This window comes from Colletotrichum costaricense (assembly GCF_030867565.1).
Source record: "Colletotrichum costaricense strain IMI 309622 chromosome Unknown Scaffold_1.1, whole genome shotgun sequence".
NCBI lineage: Eukaryota > Fungi > Ascomycota > Sordariomycetes > Glomerellales > Glomerellaceae > Colletotrichum > Colletotrichum costaricense.
Window position 1 is genome coordinate 1,315,623 of NW_026848230.1, and position 21,188 is coordinate 1,336,810.

At 51.8% G+C, this 21,188-nt stretch overlaps 9 protein-coding genes across 9 annotated transcripts; 5 read left to right on the forward strand and 4 right to left on the reverse strand.

Annotated features, from left to right (window-relative positions):
* Positions 1–164: 164 nt before the first annotated feature.
* Positions 165–890, reverse strand: CCOS01_00482 (alpha-acetolactate decarboxylase; the record flags this gene model as incomplete). Its single annotated transcript, XM_060448679.1, has 1 exon — positions 165–890. The coding sequence occupies one exon, from the start codon at positions 888–890 to the stop codon at positions 165–167; it is 726 nt and encodes a 241-aa protein (XP_060320117.1).
* Positions 891–1,775: 885 nt separating this feature from the next.
* CCOS01_00483 (acetolactate synthase) lies at positions 1,776–3,461 on the forward strand (the record flags this gene model as incomplete). The annotated part of the gene is made up of 1 exon (XM_060448680.1): positions 1,776–3,461. The coding sequence occupies one exon, from the start codon at positions 1,776–1,778 to the stop codon at positions 3,459–3,461; it is 1,686 nt and encodes a 561-aa protein (XP_060320118.1).
* A 1,325-nt stretch (positions 3,462–4,786) lies between these two features.
* Positions 4,787–5,742, forward strand: CCOS01_00484 (glutathione S-transferase domain-containing protein; the record flags this gene model as incomplete). Its single annotated transcript, XM_060448681.1, has 2 exons — positions 4,787–4,838; positions 5,084–5,742. The coding sequence occupies 2 exons, from the start codon at positions 4,787–4,789 to the stop codon at positions 5,740–5,742; spliced, it is 711 nt and encodes a 236-aa protein (XP_060320119.1).
* A 3,130-nt stretch (positions 5,743–8,872) lies between these two features.
* CCOS01_00485 (CFEM domain-containing protein) lies at positions 8,873–12,202 on the forward strand (the record flags this gene model as incomplete). The annotated part of the gene is made up of 7 exons (XM_060448682.1): positions 8,873–9,046; positions 9,134–9,269; positions 9,333–9,548; positions 9,603–9,674; positions 9,725–10,627; positions 11,253–11,726; positions 11,799–12,202. The coding sequence occupies 7 exons, from the start codon at positions 8,873–8,875 to the stop codon at positions 12,200–12,202; spliced, it is 2,379 nt and encodes a 792-aa protein (XP_060320120.1).
* A 1,301-nt stretch (positions 12,203–13,503) lies between these two features.
* Positions 13,504–14,986, reverse strand: CCOS01_00486 (HET domain-containing protein; the record flags this gene model as incomplete). The annotated part of the gene is made up of 3 exons (XM_060448683.1): positions 13,504–13,525; positions 13,593–14,050; positions 14,135–14,986. 3 exons carry the CDS (start codon positions 14,984–14,986, stop codon positions 13,504–13,506), a joined length of 1,332 nt encoding a protein of 443 aa, XP_060320121.1.
* Positions 14,987–15,518: 532 nt separating this feature from the next.
* CCOS01_00487 (uncharacterized protein) lies at positions 15,519–16,479 on the reverse strand (the record flags this gene model as incomplete). The annotated part of the gene is made up of 2 exons (XM_060448684.1): positions 15,519–16,416; positions 16,469–16,479. 2 exons carry the CDS (start codon positions 16,477–16,479, stop codon positions 15,519–15,521), a joined length of 909 nt encoding a protein of 302 aa, XP_060320122.1.
* A 1,129-nt stretch (positions 16,480–17,608) lies between these two features.
* CCOS01_00488 (uncharacterized protein) lies at positions 17,609–18,073 on the reverse strand (the record flags this gene model as incomplete). Its single annotated transcript, XM_060448685.1, has 2 exons — positions 17,609–17,928; positions 18,016–18,073. 2 exons carry the CDS (start codon positions 18,071–18,073, stop codon positions 17,609–17,611), a joined length of 378 nt encoding a protein of 125 aa, XP_060320123.1.
* Positions 18,074–18,832: 759 nt separating this feature from the next.
* CCOS01_00489 (uncharacterized protein) lies at positions 18,833–19,866 on the forward strand (the record flags this gene model as incomplete). Its single annotated transcript, XM_060448686.1, has 3 exons — positions 18,833–19,139; positions 19,197–19,514; positions 19,565–19,866. The coding sequence occupies 3 exons, from the start codon at positions 18,833–18,835 to the stop codon at positions 19,864–19,866; spliced, it is 927 nt and encodes a 308-aa protein (XP_060320124.1).
* A 317-nt stretch (positions 19,867–20,183) lies between these two features.
* Positions 20,184–20,965, forward strand: CCOS01_00490 (dopa 4,5-dioxygenase; the record flags this gene model as incomplete). The annotated part of the gene is made up of 4 exons (XM_060448687.1): positions 20,184–20,355; positions 20,422–20,496; positions 20,570–20,636; positions 20,707–20,965. 4 exons carry the CDS (start codon positions 20,184–20,186, stop codon positions 20,963–20,965), a joined length of 573 nt encoding a protein of 190 aa, XP_060320125.1.
* Positions 20,966–21,188: the final 223 nt, after the last annotated feature.

Consider the following 21,188-nt stretch of genomic DNA (forward strand, 5'->3'; position numbering starts at 1 on the left):
GGACCACGACCAAATTGTCAATCCAGTGGGAATCCAGTTTTGTGTGTCTGCTTTCCTTTCTCCCTTCGCATTGCGACCATATCGAAAACGTCCATGCTATTGGTACGAGATTATCAGTCATTAGGATTATTATCGTATGTTTCTACACTGCTTCACGTCCGCTGCTAGCCCTCCACGGCAGCGATACCCTCCTTATCGCCTTCCAGTGCGGCCTTGTTGAACTCTGGATCATTCGTCGGCAGCTCAACGTGCCACTTTGAAATTTGCGCGGCACCAATCTCGACTTCGCCGTCCGTGCCAAAAGACAGGATGTGTCCGCCCTGAGTCCGGTCCTCAGTGATGAAGTGAAGATGATCGCCGGCTACACTGATGCCCATGGTATACTCTGGTGATCTGAAGCCAACAACAGTTCCCCGCACCGGCTTCTCAAAGGTGTGCGACGCCTGGTGCTTGCCGACCTCAACCAGGCTCTCGCCGGGTTTACTCTGGCCGCCGGCAGTCCGCACCGTAATACCCTTGAAGACACCCTCGATCCTGATGGCGAGGAAGAAGTTTTTCGAGTCGGGGAAGTCCTGTGAGAGGTGCTCAAAGAGCTCCTTCTTGTTGTTGAACGCGGCCTTGATGGTGGCTGTGGGCTGGAAGCGGGTGACCATGGCGAAGGGGGCGACAGCATCGGAGGCCGGGCTCGTGTCGATTGGGGTCACGGTGTTATCTGACTTCATTTGATAGAGCTTTCCGTCGAGGATGATCATTTCGCCGACCATGTAGCGAAATGTTCCCAGGCCTTGGTTTCCGTGGGAGATGAGTTCTGATACCGGTAGGCCCTTGGAGGCGACGCCGTCCATAAGAGCCGAGATGATGGAGTACTGGAATATTTCATTGACCGCCATGGTGTCTGATATGGTTTACCGGTGTTCTCGTTGTTGCTGAGCGTGAAATCGAGTTCTTAGGGTATCGGAAGTAGGACTGAAATGAGCTGCAGTTGCCAAACGAGAAGGGGTGGTCACGGAAAGTGAGACGATGAATGAGGTGGTGGTGAGTGAAGGTTTGGGGTTCCCTTGAGTTTGGCCACGAAAGCGGCCCGCTATTGCTGACTGCTCACTGCAGAGCAGAAGGAGCACACCTGCCCACGCGCCTGCCCTCCGTCCACCGGATCGGAGGCGTCGGGAGGCTACGGAAGGCGGCTCCGGGACAAGCGCAGGCGGGACCTTCCTGAGTTTCAGCGAACGGAAGCTGCGAATGTGTGGCTCTTTCCTGGGTTTAATGGTTGAGTCATCAAGGTCCATCACAGTGAAGTGGGAATTGGAAGGCGCCGCTTTGGGTCCCACTGCTCCGAGGAGGGCGCTGACGTCAGTCGCACGGCATCACCGGCCACATCACCGCCTCGCTCTTTCGGTCTTTGAACTTTGGTGTCTCTTGCTCCTCAACAACTCAGATCTCACCGAATGACGGCCAAGCGCTAGGAAACTTTGCGGCATTACAATATCCACCTTTTCTCTCTCCATCTCCGCCTCTCGCCGATATCGTGATCGCGAACGTGAAGCTCAAGTTCCTGCTTTTGCTCATGACCACTTGATCTTTTCTCATTCTTGCAGGGCCCTTTGCAATTGACGCAAACAGGCTCCCTTATACCCTCAGCATTCCTTGCCCAGCTAAACCCGACAGGATCAGACACACCTAATGCTTCACTTCTATTCATCCTAATCAGGAGTGAATCAGAATCGTGCTCTCTGCATTGACTCGATACCACGCTCAAATACGCTCACGATCATTCAATGTCTTCAGAAACAGTAGATGTCGTGATCGACTCTCTTGTCGCCGCCGGCGTCAAACACATCTTTGGTGTTCCGGGCGCCAAGATCGATAGCGTCTTCAATGCCCTAATTGACCGCCCCGAGATCCAGCTGGTCGTCTGCCGTCATGAGCAGAATGCCGCTTTCATCGCCGGAGCGATCGGCAGGATCACAGGCCGACCCGGTGTGTGCATTGCCACCTCCGGCCCGGGAACTAGCAACCTTGTCACCGGCCTCGTGACCGCCAACGATGAGGGTGCACCCGTTGTTGCCATTGTCGGCGATGTCAAACGGGTGCAGGCTGCCAAGAAGACACATCAGAGCTTGAGGGGCGTTCAACTACTCGAGCCCGTCACGAAAAAGACCACTGGCGCCGTGCATCCCGATCAGATCTCGGAGATTATGCTCGATGCCTTCAGAACCGCCACGGCGTACCCGCAGGGTGCAACAGCTATCAGCCTACCAATCGATATCATGACAGTCGGAACCAAGACTTCTATCCCTGCGCTGCCCCCGAGCGCCTTCACGCCGCCTCAGTATGGCACGTCACCGTCAGCGTCACTGAGCAGGGCGGCAGCCATGATCCAAAATGCAAAGTTCCCAGTCCTGTTCCTAGGGTCAAGGGCAGCAACACCAGATGCCGTCGAAGCTGTCCACGGTTTCCTCCGCAAGCACCCCATCCCCGTCGTCGAAACCTTCCAGGCCGCGGGTTCCATCAGCCAGGAGCTCGCTCATCTCTTCTACGGCCGCATCGGCCTCTTCCGCAACCAACCCGGCGATAAGCTATTGTCCCAGGCTGATCTCGTCATCGTTGCAGGTTACGATCAATCCGAATATGACGCCGACGCCTGGCATAAGAGCCAAAACCTTGAGATCTTGCACCTGGATTGGATTCCCGCCGACTATGGAGCCTTCTATAACCCAAAACTCGAACTGGTGGGCGCCATCGCCGCCAATGTCAAGGCGCTGGGCGACATCCTGGCAAACGTCTCCCGCCCGCAGGAATCCGAGATAGCAAAGTCCATTTTCACAGAATTCCACGCTTGGGAACAGAGCCCCCAGGCTCTGGGCCAGACCGGCGACGGTCCTGTGCACCCTCTCTACTTCATTAAGCTCATGCAGGGTCTGTTGCCCTCATTGACGACTTTGACATCGGACGTCGGCAGCATGTACATCTGGCTGTCGCGCTTCTACTTCGCATACAGCCCCAAGTCTTTCCTCGTCTCCAACGTTCAGCAAACTCTCGGCGTGGCTCTCCCATGGGCCATTGGCGCCTCTCTAGCCCAGGAGCCGCCTTGCTCCAGAAAGGTCGTAAGCATCAGTGGCGATGGCGGCTTCCTCTACAGCGGACAGGAGCTAGTAACTGCCGTGAAGCAGGGGTGCAACATCACGCACTTCATCTGGAACGATGGAAAGTATAACATGGTGGAGTTTCAGGAAGTCGACAAGTACGGCCGCAGTTCAGGCGTCGACTTGGGCGGGGTCGACTTTGTCAAGTATGCCGAGGCATTTGGTGCCAAGGGATTGCGCGTCAGTCGTTCGTCGGAACTGGAAGCCGTCATGAAGGAGGCTTTGAGTTATCAGGGAGTCTGCATCGTCGACGTTGAGATTGACTACTCCCACAACCACGAGCTTATGAAGAATGTCATCCAGGACAATATTAGTTAGAGTTTTGTAACCTGTTTAATGAGCGAAAGAAATGTCAGACAGCCGTTGTTGCCAACTCTGCGGGTCACTGTCTCCTTAGAGGAAACTGATGAAAGTTCACTTATCCCGATTTTTACTTTGTTGGAGGGATGGCGATGCATCGTACGAACTCATGTTGCCTGCACGAAATGCAAATGACATCTCTTGGCGACGATCGAGTGTTACAGGGACGCATCGTTTGCAATTCATTCAATGTCGTCTTTTCTCGGATGCTCCGGAAAACACTCCCGGGACCACGATCCAGGTTCCCGTCACTGGACGATCCAGCGGTCTGCGTACGGATAGGCAAGGAAGATGGACTGGCAGGCATGAGCTGCTTCGATCGATTGCCGAACTCAACAGCACGCATCTAGACCATCATAATCCCTTGCCCTGGTGCGCTGGCAGACTTCAACTATTCGCTCATTCTCGCCAAGGAACTCAATGGTCTCGGACTTTGGGGTACCCGTAGTCATGCTGGATTCTTAGATTGATATTGTCCAGGTCGTAGCGGAAGAGAGCTCCCCACCCTCTCTTAATCTCAGCCCTAGGAATCGGAATCGGAATTCCTTCAGGGTCTTCATGTCGGATTCCGGACGCACGGATGCTCTTCCAGATGGACCTACATGGGGACGGGAAGACGAGGTTCGTCTGTGTCGCATCGGGAGGTGTGGAGTTTCAATGCTCTGATACGGCAGATGATATATCATGATCTATGATAGGTACAGTACATAAGGTAGAGTCAGCATCTGCAAGAGGGCCATTCTTATCTGTATCTGCCAGTCGGATACATCCTAATGCACTCACCCTTATTGCAGAATGTAGTGAATGCATGATTGCAAGGGCAAGGACAGGCTCTCTGAGGAGAGGCGGGGAGAATAGACCTACGGATGTGAAATCCGTGCCGAGCACCGAACCTTGATTTCTAAGCTGGGTGTACCATGTTTGGCTGCTTTCCCCGTAAACTCCGCCGGGAGTTCAGAGAAGAGGACTGGAGCCAAGCAATCGAGTAAGCGGGGTTGTTTCCCCCCTCCTTTCTTGAGTGTGAGGGAACAAGTTCCATCACGACATCGGTCTTTCAATGGTGCAACTTTCCGACCTCATTGTGCTACTACTGTTGCATTGGTAATCAATTATCAACACTCGATTCCTTCAAATACGCACCAACCTCACCATCGCCAGTCAATCCACCCGCAGTCCTCCAGTTGGAAAGCCAAGACATCAAGTCTCAAATTCCCGACAAACAACACAATTAGCAGCTGTCCAAATCATCGACACAGGCTTGGATCAGAAACAGAATCCTGACAATGTCTTCCGCCGCGCCCAAGATCAAGCTGTACACCAACCACGGCTGCCCATGTACGTGACATTCATTCCTAGCCTCACCCTCGTTGATTTCCGTCTCTTCGTGTCCAACCCCTCTTCCTCTCTTCGCGTAACCTCCTACCCCCGGGAGCCACGTGCAGAATTAAGCATCAAGGCATACTGCCAACCCCTCATGAAGTCTCACGACTCAAACCACCGCATCATCCTCAGAACAAATCAAAATTTACCGGCCTCAAGAGGAGGCCAAGATACACAGATAGCTAACCCCGAATTCTCAGGGGCTCACCGTGCACACATCGCCCTCGCAGAACTGGGCCTCCCTTTTGAGGAAGAAATCATCGACCTCTCGGTGCCCCGCACAAAGGATTACCTGGCCATCAACCCGCGCGGACTTGTTCCCTCCCTCTCCTACGACGGCGAAATCATCACAGAGTCCGCCATTGTCAGCCAGTTCCTCGCCGACGCTCACACGTCCCACCTCGTCCCCGCCCCGGGGAGCAAGGACGCCGCCCTGCGCCGCGCACGCATCAACTTCTTCGTCGACACCTACTTTAGCAAGGCTAACTCGTCTCTGTACAAGCTGCAGCTCGCAAAGTCGGAAGCAGAGGCGAATGAGGTTGCGGCTGGGTTCATTGACGTTATCGCCAAGGAGGTTGAGCCGCTGTTGAAGGATGCGAAGCCGTACTTTGGCGGCAGTGACAAGGTTACCTTGGCCGAGGTCCTTACAGGCTCATTCACACTGAGGCTGTTCTCGTTTGCAAACTACGAGCTCATCCCCAAGAGTATCCTGACGGCGCTGGAGGAGAAGGCGCCCAGCTTCTACAAGTGGGCGCAGACCGTCAACAGCACCCCTAGCGTCAACGGTATCTACGATGAGAAGAATGTGGTTGAGCGGACCAAGCACCGTATCGCTGCCATGAAGGCTGCGCAGGCTTGACAGGAGGGTGGTAGCCGACTTTGAAGCGGCTGTATGAACACGGCTGTTAGTCATCAAGGCATTCCGGGAAGTTTAACCAATCCCATGATATTAGCGTCACAAGTCACTTTTGAATATCACCTCACTTTGAGTTGTCAACGCAAGGACCCATGTCCCTTGGAGAAATTGGGAAAAGGCTAAATGTTTAACGAGATGTGGCTGTACAGCCCCTGGAGTCTGGTTTGAGAATGGCTTGAGTGGCCATTATCTGACCTGAGTGATAATACTTTTGACGTCCAGGAATCCTCATCAATCATCTCATCGAGGAACATGACCAGGCGTGGAAGACCTGGGTAAGGCACATTGCCCCAAGGGCATGAAGTCTTCATGGTGTGATTGAATGCCCACCCAAAGCCTCCTTCCATGCTGAGTTAATCCGAAGAATAACAGCAAAAAGGATTTCCCTCTTACTTAGAGTGATTTTGAACCTTACGCACAGATCTTCACCATCGAGATGGTGGCCAGGAATCGAGGGAACAACCCGGGCGGGACGAAGTCCGATCTCTCTTGCAAGCCTAGACCGCGGCGTCTGGTCTGCCAGGCTGCGTTATGCTTTTGCTTCACTGATTTTACCGCAGGGCCACTTACCTTCCGGCAGGCAAATCGCTGAACAGAGGATCTCTCGTACGATGATGGGCTGCTCTTTTCGGCTTTACGAGCTTGCGACTGCTCGTCTAGCTTCAAGATGACTTGTCTTACACTGCGCCCGAACAGGGTGCGAGGAGAAGGGCAGCATTTCCAAGGGCCGAAGAATGCAGGAGGGCAGAAAAATCCATATCTTACCTGCACACAATAGAATCACAGATTGAATCTCACGTCACACAGCTGCCAATGCTACATACGATCGTTTCGACATACAAAAGCACATCATGCTTTTTGACAACCGTTAAGAGATTTCGCCTGATTTCTTCGCGCTCGAGATTCCGTCACATCACCCGCAGCGGAACGCATCTCGCCCGAACGGAGATTCTTACCGATTAGTAGTCTCTCCGAACCAGAAGATTCAAATCTTCGGCTCAAAAGAGTGCTTGGATACAGATTGTCTCCCACTTACCGACGGGAGACTCGAGAGGACGGACGCGTCTTGTTGAGAGGATCAGATCAGACTGGTCGCGAAGGGTTTGAAGGTGGTGGTCTAAGACTTTGGTTCTGGAAGAAACAAAGAATACGAGATGGAGGGCCGAGTACGTTGAGAAGCTTTTGCTGGTCTTTGCCTGGTCTTTTGCTGATGGTGTGTACTGCTAACTCGATTGCCACAGATGAGTCAATTTAGCTCCCATCCCAGATGAAAACTGACTGGATTTCTGTTAGGCAGTGCCTAAACAGAAGAGACACACATGATTCAGTCTTGCGGGTAGCTAGCATCTGCCGTGGCGGGGGCGATTGGGGAGGTTGCTCGTCCGCTGTCAATCAAGTCTCGAACAAGGTAGGCAGATAGACCAGCACCTACACCAAACTCGAACCACCGTTGAGGTCACCTTAGGCCTAACATGCTCGTCAGAAAGAACATCTGAGAGGGCGAGAGGGATCTATAGAGTTCGAGAACAGACATTGAGGAGCACAGAGAAAAGGGCGGGAGTGAAAGAGGAATGGGCGGAGTCTAAATAGAGTTTGGCTGCTTAGACTCAAACGGGACAACCACTGAACCACAGACCAAACGCTTTCCCCTCACTTCCTCACGAAGCAGCTTTTTCTGCAACAAATGTGGCTGATTGGAACGAATGAGAGGGCGCTGTGTATGCTGGCCAGCCCTTCTCGAAGACGGCTTCGAAACGCTCGAGCTGTGTGAAACATCACAGCGTACATCCCGGAGCAGCAGCCGGTTAGGGACAAGGGTCGCGAAGGGGCGGGGGACCATTGGCCGAGCCACTCGGTGCCCGGAGCACTAGCAACATGGACTACCAGCTAGAACCTGAACGGTCGTTTTTCGTTTCCTTCTGGCCCCCCAATGACACAGACTCTGTGGCCCTGCGTTCCTGCAGCTTGTCAAGGGTAGTCACATTGATGACGGAGCGAGAGGGTAATCAAAGACAAAGAGGTGGACGAAGACAGCATGAGGGAAGTCGCACTGATCGCTTTGATGGACCGTCTCCTGCTCGGCTAAATGGTTGGCGAGATAGCGGGATGGACCTGCAGACCTAGTCCCGTGAAACATGACAACCGACACCATGGCTGCTTGAATCTGCCGCTAGAACTCTAAGATCTTCCACTGGTGATGCAGCGGCGCGGGTTCAAAGGCCGAGAGCTGCTGGGGGACGCTTGCCAAGTCGAGCCCATACATATGCTTATGCCGGTAAATATGTGACAGGGGAGCTTCCCATCACCGCGATACATAGCGTCTGGGTAGATCTTCTGCTCATTGAGATTGGGATTACATATTCATATGGCCTTAGGCGCGGAGTAGAGGAGGCTACTCAGGGCTAGGAGGTGATGGAGGGAGGACATCGACAGAAAGTCAGAAACACGGCCAATCAGCTCGTAAGCGCACAGAGCATAGCGCACACCCTCACACACCGCTTCCTAGACCATTTCCATCCCATCCACAAAACCTCGCAACACTTGGACGGGAGGGTGCTCTTGCAGCACTGCAGCAGCAAGAAAGTGAGGGGGGCAAGACAGCAGGGAGGGAGCTTTGTCCGCCCCGGAGCCCCCCTTTGACGTCTTTTCCCGGAGTGTGATCATTCTTTGCATCTGAAGCAAAGACCAGTTATCCTTGATGTGTCACGATCCATGGGGCAAACACAACGAACGGGTCCCCTGGGGGGAAGGTTGATAACGTTGTTTCCTCCCACCTCGCTTGTGAAGCATCTCCAACGCCGTCCCCACTACCACCGAACTCGAACATCAACGAATACAAGGGGTTGTTGGATTTCTCTTTTTCAACACTCGTTCTCGGGAACTTCTTCGAGGTACATGCGCGCTCGGTGAGGCGACTTGGCGACCTTGGCTCCTTGCCCCCCAGGTACCGAAAAAACTCACGTCGATTCGGATACATACAGCTCGTGTTAGACGACCAGAGCTATATGGAGCTGTGAAAAGCCGAGGGCAGAAAAAAAGGAAAGCAGCTGATACTTCGTTTCGGATTTTCGATATGCGGCTATCAACATCGTCAGCGGCCTCTCTTGGTCTGCTATGGATCACATTTGCTCTGTCATTTGTTGGCGCCGTAGCAGCAGCTGGGGAAGAGTATTATTTCGCTGGAGAACGCGTTCATTTGATTGCGAGGCAACAGCTACCCGATCTGAGCAATATATCAACATGTGGTGTAAGTTCGATTTGAAGTCGGGAGCCTCCTTTGGCTCGGTTGCTTTTCCGAAATGGAACCCACTTTGGCTAACACTCTGGTGCCCAGTTGAACTGCCTCGTACAGGGTATCGCAGGGGTCGGATGCGACCTCACGAACACAACTTGCTCTTGTGCGAGCACCGGTCTGGGTCAGCTCGTCGGCCCTTGTTTGATAGCAAACTGCACCATGCAAGACTCCCTGGGTGAGTACTTCCAGAGTCGTGATGATGGTGCAGAAAAGATGGGAAGACTGACGAGGCAACAAGATGTCGCGAAACTGCAACAAACGCAGTGCAATCTCCCTCACGAATCCGACACTGGCAAAATTCTTGCCATTCTAATCACCGTCTATGTCACGGCTGTCGTTGCGATTGTCTTGCGGCTTCTTGCCAAAAACATGGCAAAGACGTGGAGTCTAGACGATGCGTTGATTATTGCGGCGATTGTCATTGCGATTGCCCCAGTATCTGCAATTTTGTTGAGTAAGCTTTTTGTTGTCTTGCGGCCGGCTTGGATATGTAACTAATTGTCAACAGTGTCAAGCTTAGGATTTGGGAAGCACCTTTACGATCTTAAACCGGGTGGCTTACTGCAGATCCTGCGACTACGTAAGTACATTCCGTTCGTATTGAAGCCATCTTCTCTAATGCTTTTGCAGTATACGCCGCCGAGATTGTGTACGTCTTTGTACTCTTATTCGCGAAGCTGTCCCTCGTCGTCTTCTATCTACGAATCTTCACCGTACCGAAGTTCCGCATCGCTGCATACACCCTGATCGGATTCCTTATCGTCGGCCAGGTGGTCATCGGCTTTCTCACTATCTTCTCGTGTCACCCGATCGAGCTATTCTGGAACAAGGACATCCACACAGGCGCCTGCCTCGATGTCAACCAACTTGCCTACGCGAACTCTGCCTTGGCCATCATCCAGGACCTTCTTATTCTCGCCCTCCCGATAGCGATGCTTCCAGGCCTTCAAATGAACCGGAACAAGAAGGTTTCAGTTGCCATGGTATTTCTTCTCGGATCTGTCGGCTTCGTCTCGACCATTATCCGTCTTCAGGTTCTCGCAGTGTTTGGAAACTCCATCGACCCGACGTGGGACTACGCGCCCGTTGTGTGGTGGACGACAATCGAACTAGGTGTCGTCGTGGTGTGCGCCTGTGCGCCCATGATCCGCAACTTGGTCGAGAAGAAGTTCCCCGGCTTTGCGCTCTTCGCGAGGTGGACCACCCCGAAGCCATCCAAGGGCAGCAGCCCATCCTCGAACGGCAGCGTGGACAAGCCGACAAAGGCTGCTGGGCGATATCAGAAGTTCGGGCGGAGTAACAGCCCGCCTCAATTTAGCGACAATTATGTTCGCGATTACATCACGAGTCCCAAAGGCCCTCCAGTACCCCCAAAGGACGATCTGCCGCCATCTCGTAGGTACCGGGACATGTACGCCTACGGTGGATCCAAGCCCAAGGTGCTTGAGCCCTCGTCGCCGTCCCCTCAGCCGTATGACCTCTCGTGGAGATCCATGAACCCTTATGGGATTCCTAAAGATGACCTGGAATCATGTATTGGAAAGACGAACTATAATCTTGATATTGAGATGCTGGAAAGGAAAGGGAGAGATGTGGTAGTGGCACAAAAGGAGCTTTGCTCTCTCTGCGGGAGGGAAAGCTGCAGTCACATGTAACAGAGCTATTTTCCGTCCGTTTTATAGATATCCATTTGCTTAGATACCAATTGTTGCTCGATCGCCTCAATAATCATGCCTCGTTCACTCTCAATGTTCCACCCGATGATGCTTCCGGAAGAACCCATATTTCAGCCGGGCGTGGTCCCGGAGCGCCCCGGAACGGTCCGATCATGTCAATGAATGTTCAGCTGGTCAGCCACCTTATTCGCGTGCAGCCCAAGTAAGCCACAAGACTCACAGATACGGACCGCATCCATCGTAATCTTCTTATCACGGACAGATTGATGATTGCAACGTCAGCAGATAGAGCCCATGGCTTTCCGCCTCAATTCCTATCTGCTTGCCGAAGACCTCACTACCCCGGTCTCCATTCTCTTAAAGCCCAACTAATGCCGCAGAAAATGCACGATGCGAGTACTGCATAGCCTTACTACAAACAACGCGTGGGAAAGTCTACATCGTTCGTCTGCTTTGACATCGACACACAAACAATGCACAAGCATTGACCGAGTTTCGCCACCTCCCGCAGCTGCTTTGCACCTCCAACTCACTATTCCGAATCTGGAGCTCTCCGAAGGTTCAACTGTCCCAATCTGGATACAAGCCCGCGTCGCAGCTTCGCCTCACAGCTCTTTTGCGCGACACGATGCGCGCATTCTCACTCTCGTTGAGCCTGTTCAAGGCACCGCTCGGTCTTGTAGCCCTGTTACTGGTCGCCTCGGTCGTGGGACATGGCGATGGTGATCTTCAACGTTACATGGCCCTGGAAACCTGCCCGCCGCTGAAGATTGTCAATGGGATCAACTTCACCACGCGGGCGTACTGGATGCGCCAGGCCAACCTGGCCCTGCCCAACCCATGCCCGTTCGCGGCCTTTGGCTCAGTGATTGTGAATCACACTACGGGCGGCTTGGGGGAACTGGTCTGCACCGGCGCGAACAACAATGCTGGCACAGGCAACCCGACTCTGCATGGTATGAATCTCACCTCACACAACCCAACAAAGCTTTTTCTTTTGCAAGGGTAGTTTGCTAATCATTAAACAGGGGAGATGGCCGCCATCGACAACTGCTCGGCAATCTTTGTAGATCCCCAGGGTCCATACCGGATGACGCCGGCTCAGGCCCTGGCCGCCTTTGCCAACCTGACCATCTACACCAACGCCGAGAGCTGCCCCATGTGCGCGTCGGCGGTGCGCTGGGCAGGCTTCAGGGAATACGTTTTTGGCACGAGCATCGAGACCCTCACGGAGGAGGGATGGGGCCAGATCCAAATCACGTCCAGGGACGTCTTCCGGCAGTCCTCGGGCTTACCCCGCCGAACAAGGTTGCTTGGTCCGGTCTTGACGAACGAGACAGACCCCTTCTTTAGTTGGCAGTTTAATGCGGGTGCGCCCTGTCCGCAAGGCTGCTCTCGGGGCGGAAGTGCAGGCGGTTGTGTTCCTGCATGATGGGGTCGGTCGAGGTGCACTTGGTTTGGGTTGAATTAGGTTGCGGTTCTGCTCTCAAGAACCCCTTCAACTGAAGCAACTTTCGCCAGGCTTGTTGCAAGTGGGTTTTCTAGTCTATTGGTTTCATCACAATTATCATCAACAGCATCTGGGTGCCGATCGCTAGAGGTTGCTTCCTCTTTCGTTCCTAAAGTGGGAACTCCGAGCCGAGCTCATTTGCCGAGATTGTCAGACAAGGACATAGAATCCCGTTCGGAGACCTGTGATACAAGAGCATCATTGAAAGATGATTAAACTCAGCATAAGGAGTCTAGTTGCAGAAAAAACAAGAATGGAACATCAGATTACTGGGTCGGACACGAGATGTCTGCGCCAACAAAAATCAAAAGAAACTCGCCTTCACCCAGGAACGTCTTGAGATGTACGCCCGTGTGACCACAATGATACACTTGACCCCCACCTGATTTGAACAGATAACCTTTCGATGGCATCTCGAGGAATCTCGATCTGGAGTCGAACGCGCTACCGTTGCGCCAGAGGGCCGATGAAAATATTACTTATTATCGTGAGCTCAAGTGGGCAGTTGCCGTGGGCCTCGTCTATCCAGGCGAGGGCTAGACCCGCTCTATCTTGTCATAATGGGGCAGAGTCGTCGACAGCGGTGGAGCTCATCTGCGACTTGCTTCACAGAGCGAGGCAGCTTCTTCATGGAGGACTTGTCTGCGATGTGGCTGATAATTAGGTGCCTACGCTTGCGTTGGCTACAGGCAGTTGCGTTCATGTGGGCAACAAATATCGACTTAAAAAACTTGCCGAGACAGTCAGACTAAGTTTTATTTTTGCAAGAGAGGCTATCACATGCGAGCCAGATGGTTTGTGGGAAGACTACAACGATACGATAAGTCGGGCAATATTTTTTTGTCTTGAGAAATTTGGAGTAGCCCTAGCAGGTGAAGCCAAGAGAGCTTATGTGCTCTGCTGAAGGGACAATTTCTCATGTGGAAACATCCTCAGTGGTTGGGCTTCTCTTATCCATTAGCATATGACTGACGCGTATTTATTCAATGGCTTATTCTCCAGCTCTATCTACTTGCCTCACATTACTGAGCACAGATCCCCCCAATCAGTCCGTTGATCTACGAAAATGGAAAACACAGGTTGCCCTTCTAACATCCTCGTCTCCATCCCCAAGCTTAACACCACCGGTCTATCCTCAACCCGCCTACTCATACCAAACGTAATCCTCGTTTTCATAACCCCACGCTCGCTGCCAAGCTTGCGCAACTTCATCAAATCACCGCTCATTGCAGTTTGGAAAATGTGCTTCGTCTCATTTTTGTTAGCTGCAAGACACACCCAAGGATTCGCACCACCGCCAGTAAAACCACACGCGACGATAAAGTTCTGGTCAGCCGCGCCAGACGTTCGGTACTGAACGAATCCGTCAAACGTTTCCAGTCCCTGAGTGATAAACATGCGTCGGGACGAGCTCCACATGCCGTCGGGCTGGGCCTTGACAAACTCCACCCCTGGCGGCGTGGGCGGGAAGCAGAAGGCGTTCCGGTAGATGGAGTCCATGTCCCCGACGAGCGTCTCTGCCACGTCTGGCTCGAGGAATTTGCTGATGAACATCGTGTGTTTGATGCCCGGTGCGCTGTGCTCCAAACTCCAGAGCCGGCCGGTCTTCCAGCGGAGGAAGACGTTTCCACCTTGATCTCTGAGAAGAATTCCGAGGTGACGACGGCCTTGATCGCTAGATCTATGGCAACGGAGACTTAGGAAATGCGCACCGTCGGGCATGAGACTGGTTTCGGTCGTGATTTTCAAGCCTTTATTTGTGATGGCGTACTTGAGAAATTGGTGTCAGCTCTTCGAACGTTACACAGCTGACTTGATTCAGCTGAAAACTCGGGGGCAGGTCTCGAGACATACCTCGGGGTTGTACTTGATGTCGCTGCTGAGTACGATATCATTCGCTGTCTCAAAAGCCGATGGAGACATAGCCAGAATCCCAAAATAGCCCAATGGAGATTCTGCTGGTGCAGACCAAGCAAAGATGGACAAGTCGTTGGTCTCCTTGATGATCTCTTCCTGCAGTCGGATGAACGCTCTGTTTCCCTCCCCATACAGAAGCGGCATCTTGACTCCAAAAACTCCCAAGAGACAGTACGCCAAATCTTCTTCCCTTTTGGTCATGCGCCCAGATGCCCAAGACATTCTTCTGGCAACAGGTATTGTCGTCAAAAGGCCTTCCACTCTCCCGCTTCCTGCCACGAGTATGCTCTTGTCAATGTTTGTGCGCTGTTGGATGATGTCGCACAGATCGGATCGACTTCCAATGTAGTTCCAGTCCTTATCGAAGAATTCAACTCGCGAGGGGGCGATGAGCTCCTGCAAAGTCCATCCACGAGTGAACCATTGGGAATGTTGAAGTGAAACTCCGTCGATGCCCACATCCGACAAGTACGCATAGCAGATTGAAGATCGCGCGTACCACTTGAACATGGAATTGATGGCTTCCGTCAGCTCTGTGAAATCCTGTTTGTTGATGCAACAAGTATCAACCCATGCATATTTGTAACCTTGCTGCAATGCAAGTCGACAGAAATGCTGAATCTTTTTCCATCCTTTCTTGCGCGCTATCACATCAGGCTTTCCAAAATCTTGGTAGGTTGCCTCTTGATGATCGGCTTCCCATCGGTGGGAAAGGATGGCATACGATTCAGGTATAGACAGCCCCGAGAACTCCTCAATCAGTAGGCTAGAGCAATTAAGAAGCTTCATGGCGATGGGGGCACTGAGGGAATGAAGCTGGAGCGATTGGAGAAATTGAAGAGAATCGCGAAAGAAGACGACATATCAGCCCCAAATCTTACGCACATATCAACTAGTCTTCTCTAGGAAGATCATCGTTGCAGCTCAACATAAGCTTGGAAAACTGGCACCAGGCAGCCGCCCCATGGTAAGATGCCTCGTAATCCATTGGACCATTGATGACCATAAGTGGGGCTTGAGGCTCACAAACACAAAGGTAACTGGCGAGACTATTCTATTCATTTGCCTGGGCTTTAGCTTCTTGATGTACGAAAAAGAAACCATACCCATGTTGTGACCATGGCTGTAGTTGCCTCGCAAAGTGAGCACGCCAAGATATCAATGTAAGGTACTTTGATGCCCATTCTGTTTCTCTCACATGTATCTTGGTCAGTGGTACACCAAGTTGAAAGCACGGCGATGTACAAAAATGTTATTTCTTCGGCCTATGATGGAATGAATGTCTTACAAGAACCTTTCTTCGCCCGAGAAACTGATTCTCCTAGTCATCGTATGGATCGCTCTTTCCATGCTTATGGCTCTCTTTTGTCTCGCCGTAAGGGTCTTTGGATGTACTCGAGCTCGCGCTTTTGTGCTTCGCGCCCGTCTTCTCGGCCGTGATACTCTGACCTTGGTGTTTATGAGGCTTCGCGATGTGAAGCTCGTCGGAGTGAAGCGCGACACCAGCCTCGGCGGCAATGTGATCGAGAGGATCCCTCATCAAGAACATGGTCATGCAATGATTGATGTGCATGAGAGTGTCGTAGCGTTTCTCAATGACAAGCATGCCGTCCTTGCCGCAAGATGCGCCCGCGACTCCCCGAGAACAGCGCGCTGCCTCCCACATCTTGCGCCAGTAGAACACGCAATGCACGAGATGCCATTGGTGCGTGGTAAAGAATCGAGCATATTGACCATGGCGGGCCGCCTCTGGTAGTTGGCTCACTTCCTCCAGTGTCATGGGATGCGTCTGGTTCTTGTCATGCCAGTAACCCCAGGTGTTGCCTGTTGTGTCGGGTTCGTTTGGGCCCAGAGACTCGAACTCTGCCGTTAACTCAGGAGACCGACAGTGTGGTGGAAGCCAGGCGGCGGCAAGTGAATCGTACACGCAGCCATTCGCGCGGGCTTCTGCGATTGTTTCACCACAGTTGCAAGACATGGGCTGCATTTGAGAGTTGGATGGGGAGTCTGATGTGAGGAGAGAGTAAAGACCAAAGGCCGCCAATGACACTGTCAACAGACGACCTGCGCATAACACGGCTTGTCCAAAAACATGAAATTTGCCTCTTGCTGAGACTTGAATTCCATCTTCAACATGTGGCTCGGTATTTTCGTCTCCTGGAAGCCAAGCGTACTCCCTTTTGTCTCTGTTTGTCCATGGTACAGTAAAGATTTCGAGACTAAAGTCCGGAATTGTTAGCACAGTAGCTTCTACCCTCGTGATGCGCTTACATTTTGGACATTCTTGATATACACCGTTGCTGCTCAGTGTAGCTTTCTAAACATGTCCGACATCGATGAGCTTCTCAAGAAAGTCGTATGTTCTTGCTAACATGTGGAGGAAAGCAGAATTAAGTCAGACGACAGGAATGTAAGGGCTACGGGCAGGAACACCGCTCGCAGTTCCCCGTAACTCTCTACAAGAGCTAGGGTATCGCGCTCAGATTAGATTTTGTATGCCATGTACAAATTCAGAAGGCGTTGCATATCTGACGCAATCCTATATCGACGCTAGGAAACATGATTTAGCGGAAGTCCGAAGGATTCGAAGGAAGAGCACAGCTTATCGACCCCGCGGAATCGCTACATAATGTGCTTGACTTCGCCTTAAACCCCGCCTGTACCCTAAGCCCAAAACAGAAGCTCGAATGATGCGATCTACAACGTCACGGCCCGGTAGCGGGCCGTTTGTGGGCGAGATGCGGGCTGACGCTGCGTTTATGCGGCACTTTTGTTGCTGTCCACTTACACCTATCCTACGCAATACGCTGTCGCATTCGCAAGTTACGGCTCGAAAGTAACTTAAGATTCGCTTCACTCATCATTGAAGATTTTGCCAAGCTTCCTTCAGGATGCATTTGCTCAAACGATGGTACGGAAGGGGAATCTCGTATTCCTGATCTGAATGATGCTTTATGATAGCACCCATCCGGACAAAGACTGTGATCAGAAAGGCTCAGCGTTCAAGCTTTGCCTGCATGCGGATGCCTAGCCAACGAAGAGGAACGAGCGTCCGGCACGACTGCGTGGTAATTAGTAGAATCAATTCGCCTGATATCAACCATCCTTGGCTGCTCTCGAGTGAGCGAACAAATACCAAAAAAGAAAACGATTTGGGCTGGATACATCACTTTCTGAGACGCGGTCACCAGGTGAGCATTCTAGTTGCAACAAGTAGTAATGAGCGTATTCTAGCAACCAGACTTAACCCTTCCAGCTCCAGATTCTTACTCTACAGGTCCACCCCACTCTTCAACGTCGAAGCCATGATACATGAAGGTTTCTGACTCGAGACCTACTACATGTCCCCCGTGTTCCAGATCTGTACTTCCAGGAATATGGTACTTAGAGCATGCCACAACGATCGCCTGTTTAAGGGTAGAAGGGAATTGCCTCAGCTTCCGCATCAGCGGCGCGCTTTGGGTAGAAAGGGATGGCCTCGGCCTCAGCCTCCGCGCCCCTCTTAGGATAGAATGGAATGGCTTCAGCTTCGGCATCAGCACCTCTCTTGGGGTAGAAAGGGATCGCTTCAGCCTCCGCATCTGCTCCTCGCTTAGGGTAAAAGGGAATTGCCTCGGCTTCAGCGTCGGCTCCGCGCTTGGGGTAGAAGGGAATAGCCTCCGCCTCTGCATCAGCTCCCCTCTTTGGGTAGAAAGGAATAGCTTCAGCATCGGCATCTGCTCCTCTGACATCTTGAAGAGGTAGCTCAAGTCAGTCGTCTTCTTACTAGTTACTTAGGTAGTTTGTTGAAGCGCTTGCTGTCTTCCAAGATCACATACCGAGAGGGGCGGCAGCCACGAGGCCAATTGCAGCAAGAATGAGGTACTGAGCACGCATTGTGACTTTCTACTGGGCGTGATTGATAAGAGAGACGTTGGTAGGACTTGGAGATGGCTAGTTCAAGAGAAAGTCTGGAGGCCGTTCTCTGTATATGGTATTTGAAGAAAAGTCGCCTTTGACCTAATTGACGCCTAAATCACGCATCATCTGAGATAAGTCGAAGCTGTGTCCTCCTTGTACGGACTTTAGCCGCCAGTGACGAAAACTTGCCTGGAAGCACGAAGAAGTCGGGCGGGATCACGTCAGTCCGGACGCTCGATTACCACTTACACGTACGGAATCTCGGTCTCCTGCAGCTGCAGCCAAAAGGTTACAAAGATGTTGACAACCGGGTAGAGACTGTTACAAACGAGGAAGGTTGCATCAGATGCTTCGAGATGGGCAATGGAGTTGACGACATATAGATCAATTACCTAGACGTTTCACCGACATGCCAAGCCAGACGACGGATTCGAAGGATCTCTCTGCGTCATGTAGTGGAGTTGTAGGAGTTGATAGTCGCAGTCCCGCTCGCCTCCTCTTATCTTTCAGGCAGGTACTTAGACATCCAAGCTTTCGAGTGCAATGGGGAGGGTGTTTACCTCACATGAATTGATTGGGCAAGCTGATTTTACTCAATCGCTTGCTTATGCTGACTACCTTGAACGAAGCGATGACACCTTCCCTCCGTTCTATAGCAGACTCCCTTCACTTCTGTGGCCTACTTGCTAGACTTCCTATCTTCTCGCACATGAGTTGTTGAAATACAGGACCATGATGAATGAAATGTACCGATCATCAACAGGCTCATCGGAAGCTTCACATACAGAAGATGGTCTCTCGGGATGTTTCGAAGAGAATGAGGACCCCGAAAAGACTCTACTGCCTCACATGGACACCAAGGCAGGATCTCGAAGTGTTAGGAAGGATACTTCATTGTTGAAGCTCTGCAGTAAAAGGCTATTTCTAGTGACTTTCCTCAACATTTCACTCTTTGTCGCCTCTTTCACTTTGTGGCTATGGCCTGCACCGTTGAGGCATCCTATGAAGACCCAGGACTCTTGGAAAAGAACCTCCTTTTACTGTGAGTACCCAAGCTGTCAAAAGCCTTTCAGCCCGATATGCTAAGTAGACGTTCAAGCACCGATACTTGAGCGCTTCGATATACCAAAAATCAGCAGAGTGACGAACGGCACTTTATATGACACGAATCCGCCGTCAGTCTTTCGCCAGCGAATTGGTAAAGAAGCCGATAGGGAGTGGCATCGTATCGGTGACCATGTCTGGCCTCTCGTCATTGGGGAAGCGGATGTGAGGCAACTTGGAAAGGACCCACGAGTCGCTGTCAAGATTCCAGAAGATCTTGGCTACGGTTCAGATGCATATATTGCGCAAACAGAAGTTTTCCATCACCTCCACTGCTTGGATATGTTGCGCAGGGAGGTATCATACGAGCATTGTAAGTTTCTCGGTATGGAGTGAGTACGCACTTCTGACTCCTAAGTATAGACTATGAGCCCAAGGAGGGACCTAGGCCAGGAGGAGCTCAACATCAAGCCCACATCGGCCACTGTTTCGATATCCTTGCCCAAGCAATCAAGTGCACCGGGTCGGTGGACATGATAACTTTCAACTGGGTTGAAAATTGGGAGCAACCATTCCCAGATTTTATGAATCACAAAGTGTGCCGTGACTTTGACGCCTTATTGGGCTGGGTCAATGAGAACTCCATGGACCCGAAGGTCTTTCAACAAATGAAAGTGCCTCCGCCTGGGTGGCCTGTCATGCCAGAGCCAGGCCCGGCATCGTGATAATTCTGAGGTGGCGAAGGACTCTTGGGAATCATTGTATACAGTCACATAGTAAAACACCAAGGAATATTTTGATGATAGTCTTGTTGCAGTATGGTTTGCTGTGGTCAACTCGGGCTTTGTTTACATCCGATCCTAGCCGCTTTCTGCTCATTGTGTCGGCGCACGTGAGAATCGATTTGATTGCGTGATTAAGCGGCTAATGCTCCGCACTTTGGCCTCGAGCCATCCCGTCGGCTAGGCTTGAATCATGAACTTGTCAAGCTTATGAAGGAACAACATTAGCCATCAGCAAGAACATCTCGCAGCGCCTCATCATGACCATGGTTACCCAATCTACGCCTCCGACCCCGCAGACGGATCTGAAGACGGTGGTCGAAGCTCGGACTCGGGAATGGCATTTCCACATTTACTTCCTCCTACAGTCCCCGGCTGAGACTTCTGCTGCCCTTGCTCTTCGTGATGCTGTTTTGAGATTGCGACGCGACGGTAGGTTTGAAAGACGACTCTCACCTGGACGAGATTGTTTGAATCATTGCTGATACCCACGGTTAGGCGCGTTCGTTGCTGTCCCACTATTCAGGGTCAACGAATTTCCTATCGGACCACACCCAGCGGGATCTTATGAGAGTGAGTAGTGCCAAAGTTCATCTGCATGTAGGTATGAGACAAAGAGCTCGATTGACCAAAAGTTCGCATGTAGTCTGGGTTCCCGACTCCTCGTTTTCTGACGTCTTTTTCTACTTGGCGGCAAACCGAGGTAACTTAAGGTAAGACCAGAATCAGTAATTGCTTTCAGTAGTCATGCTGTCTTGATGCTTACATGTGCTCAAAACTTAGTGTCCTCGTACACCCATTGACATCGAGTCAACGTCGAGATCATGAGACAAGGAATGCCTGGATGGGTACTCCGTGGCCTATTTACCTTGACAGCTTGCCATCCGATGGCGATGTTCCTCTTCAATATCCCGAACTGGGTCTTGGTTGGTCCACTTCGCCGGAGCAGGAGATATCCTTGGAGGAAAGGTTGAGAAGGGGTGCAAAGGTTGAGGCTCTGTTAGCTGATGACCCAGAGGCTGCGCCTGCGCCTAAGGATTGAGAGTTTCTCAGCTCCGACAGTGCGCCCCAATTACAATGCTAAGGTAACCTGATACCGTTCGGATTTCGCCTCACTGAAGTATGAGAAACTTCCAAGCGATGTCGCTTCGTGATGTGGGTTGTGGATTGTAAGAACCTCGGAGCACGTGTGACATAGAAAAGTAATCAAATACAAGCCATTGATGATTGTCTTCGAAAGCCATGAGCCGTGTACGAATCCGCCG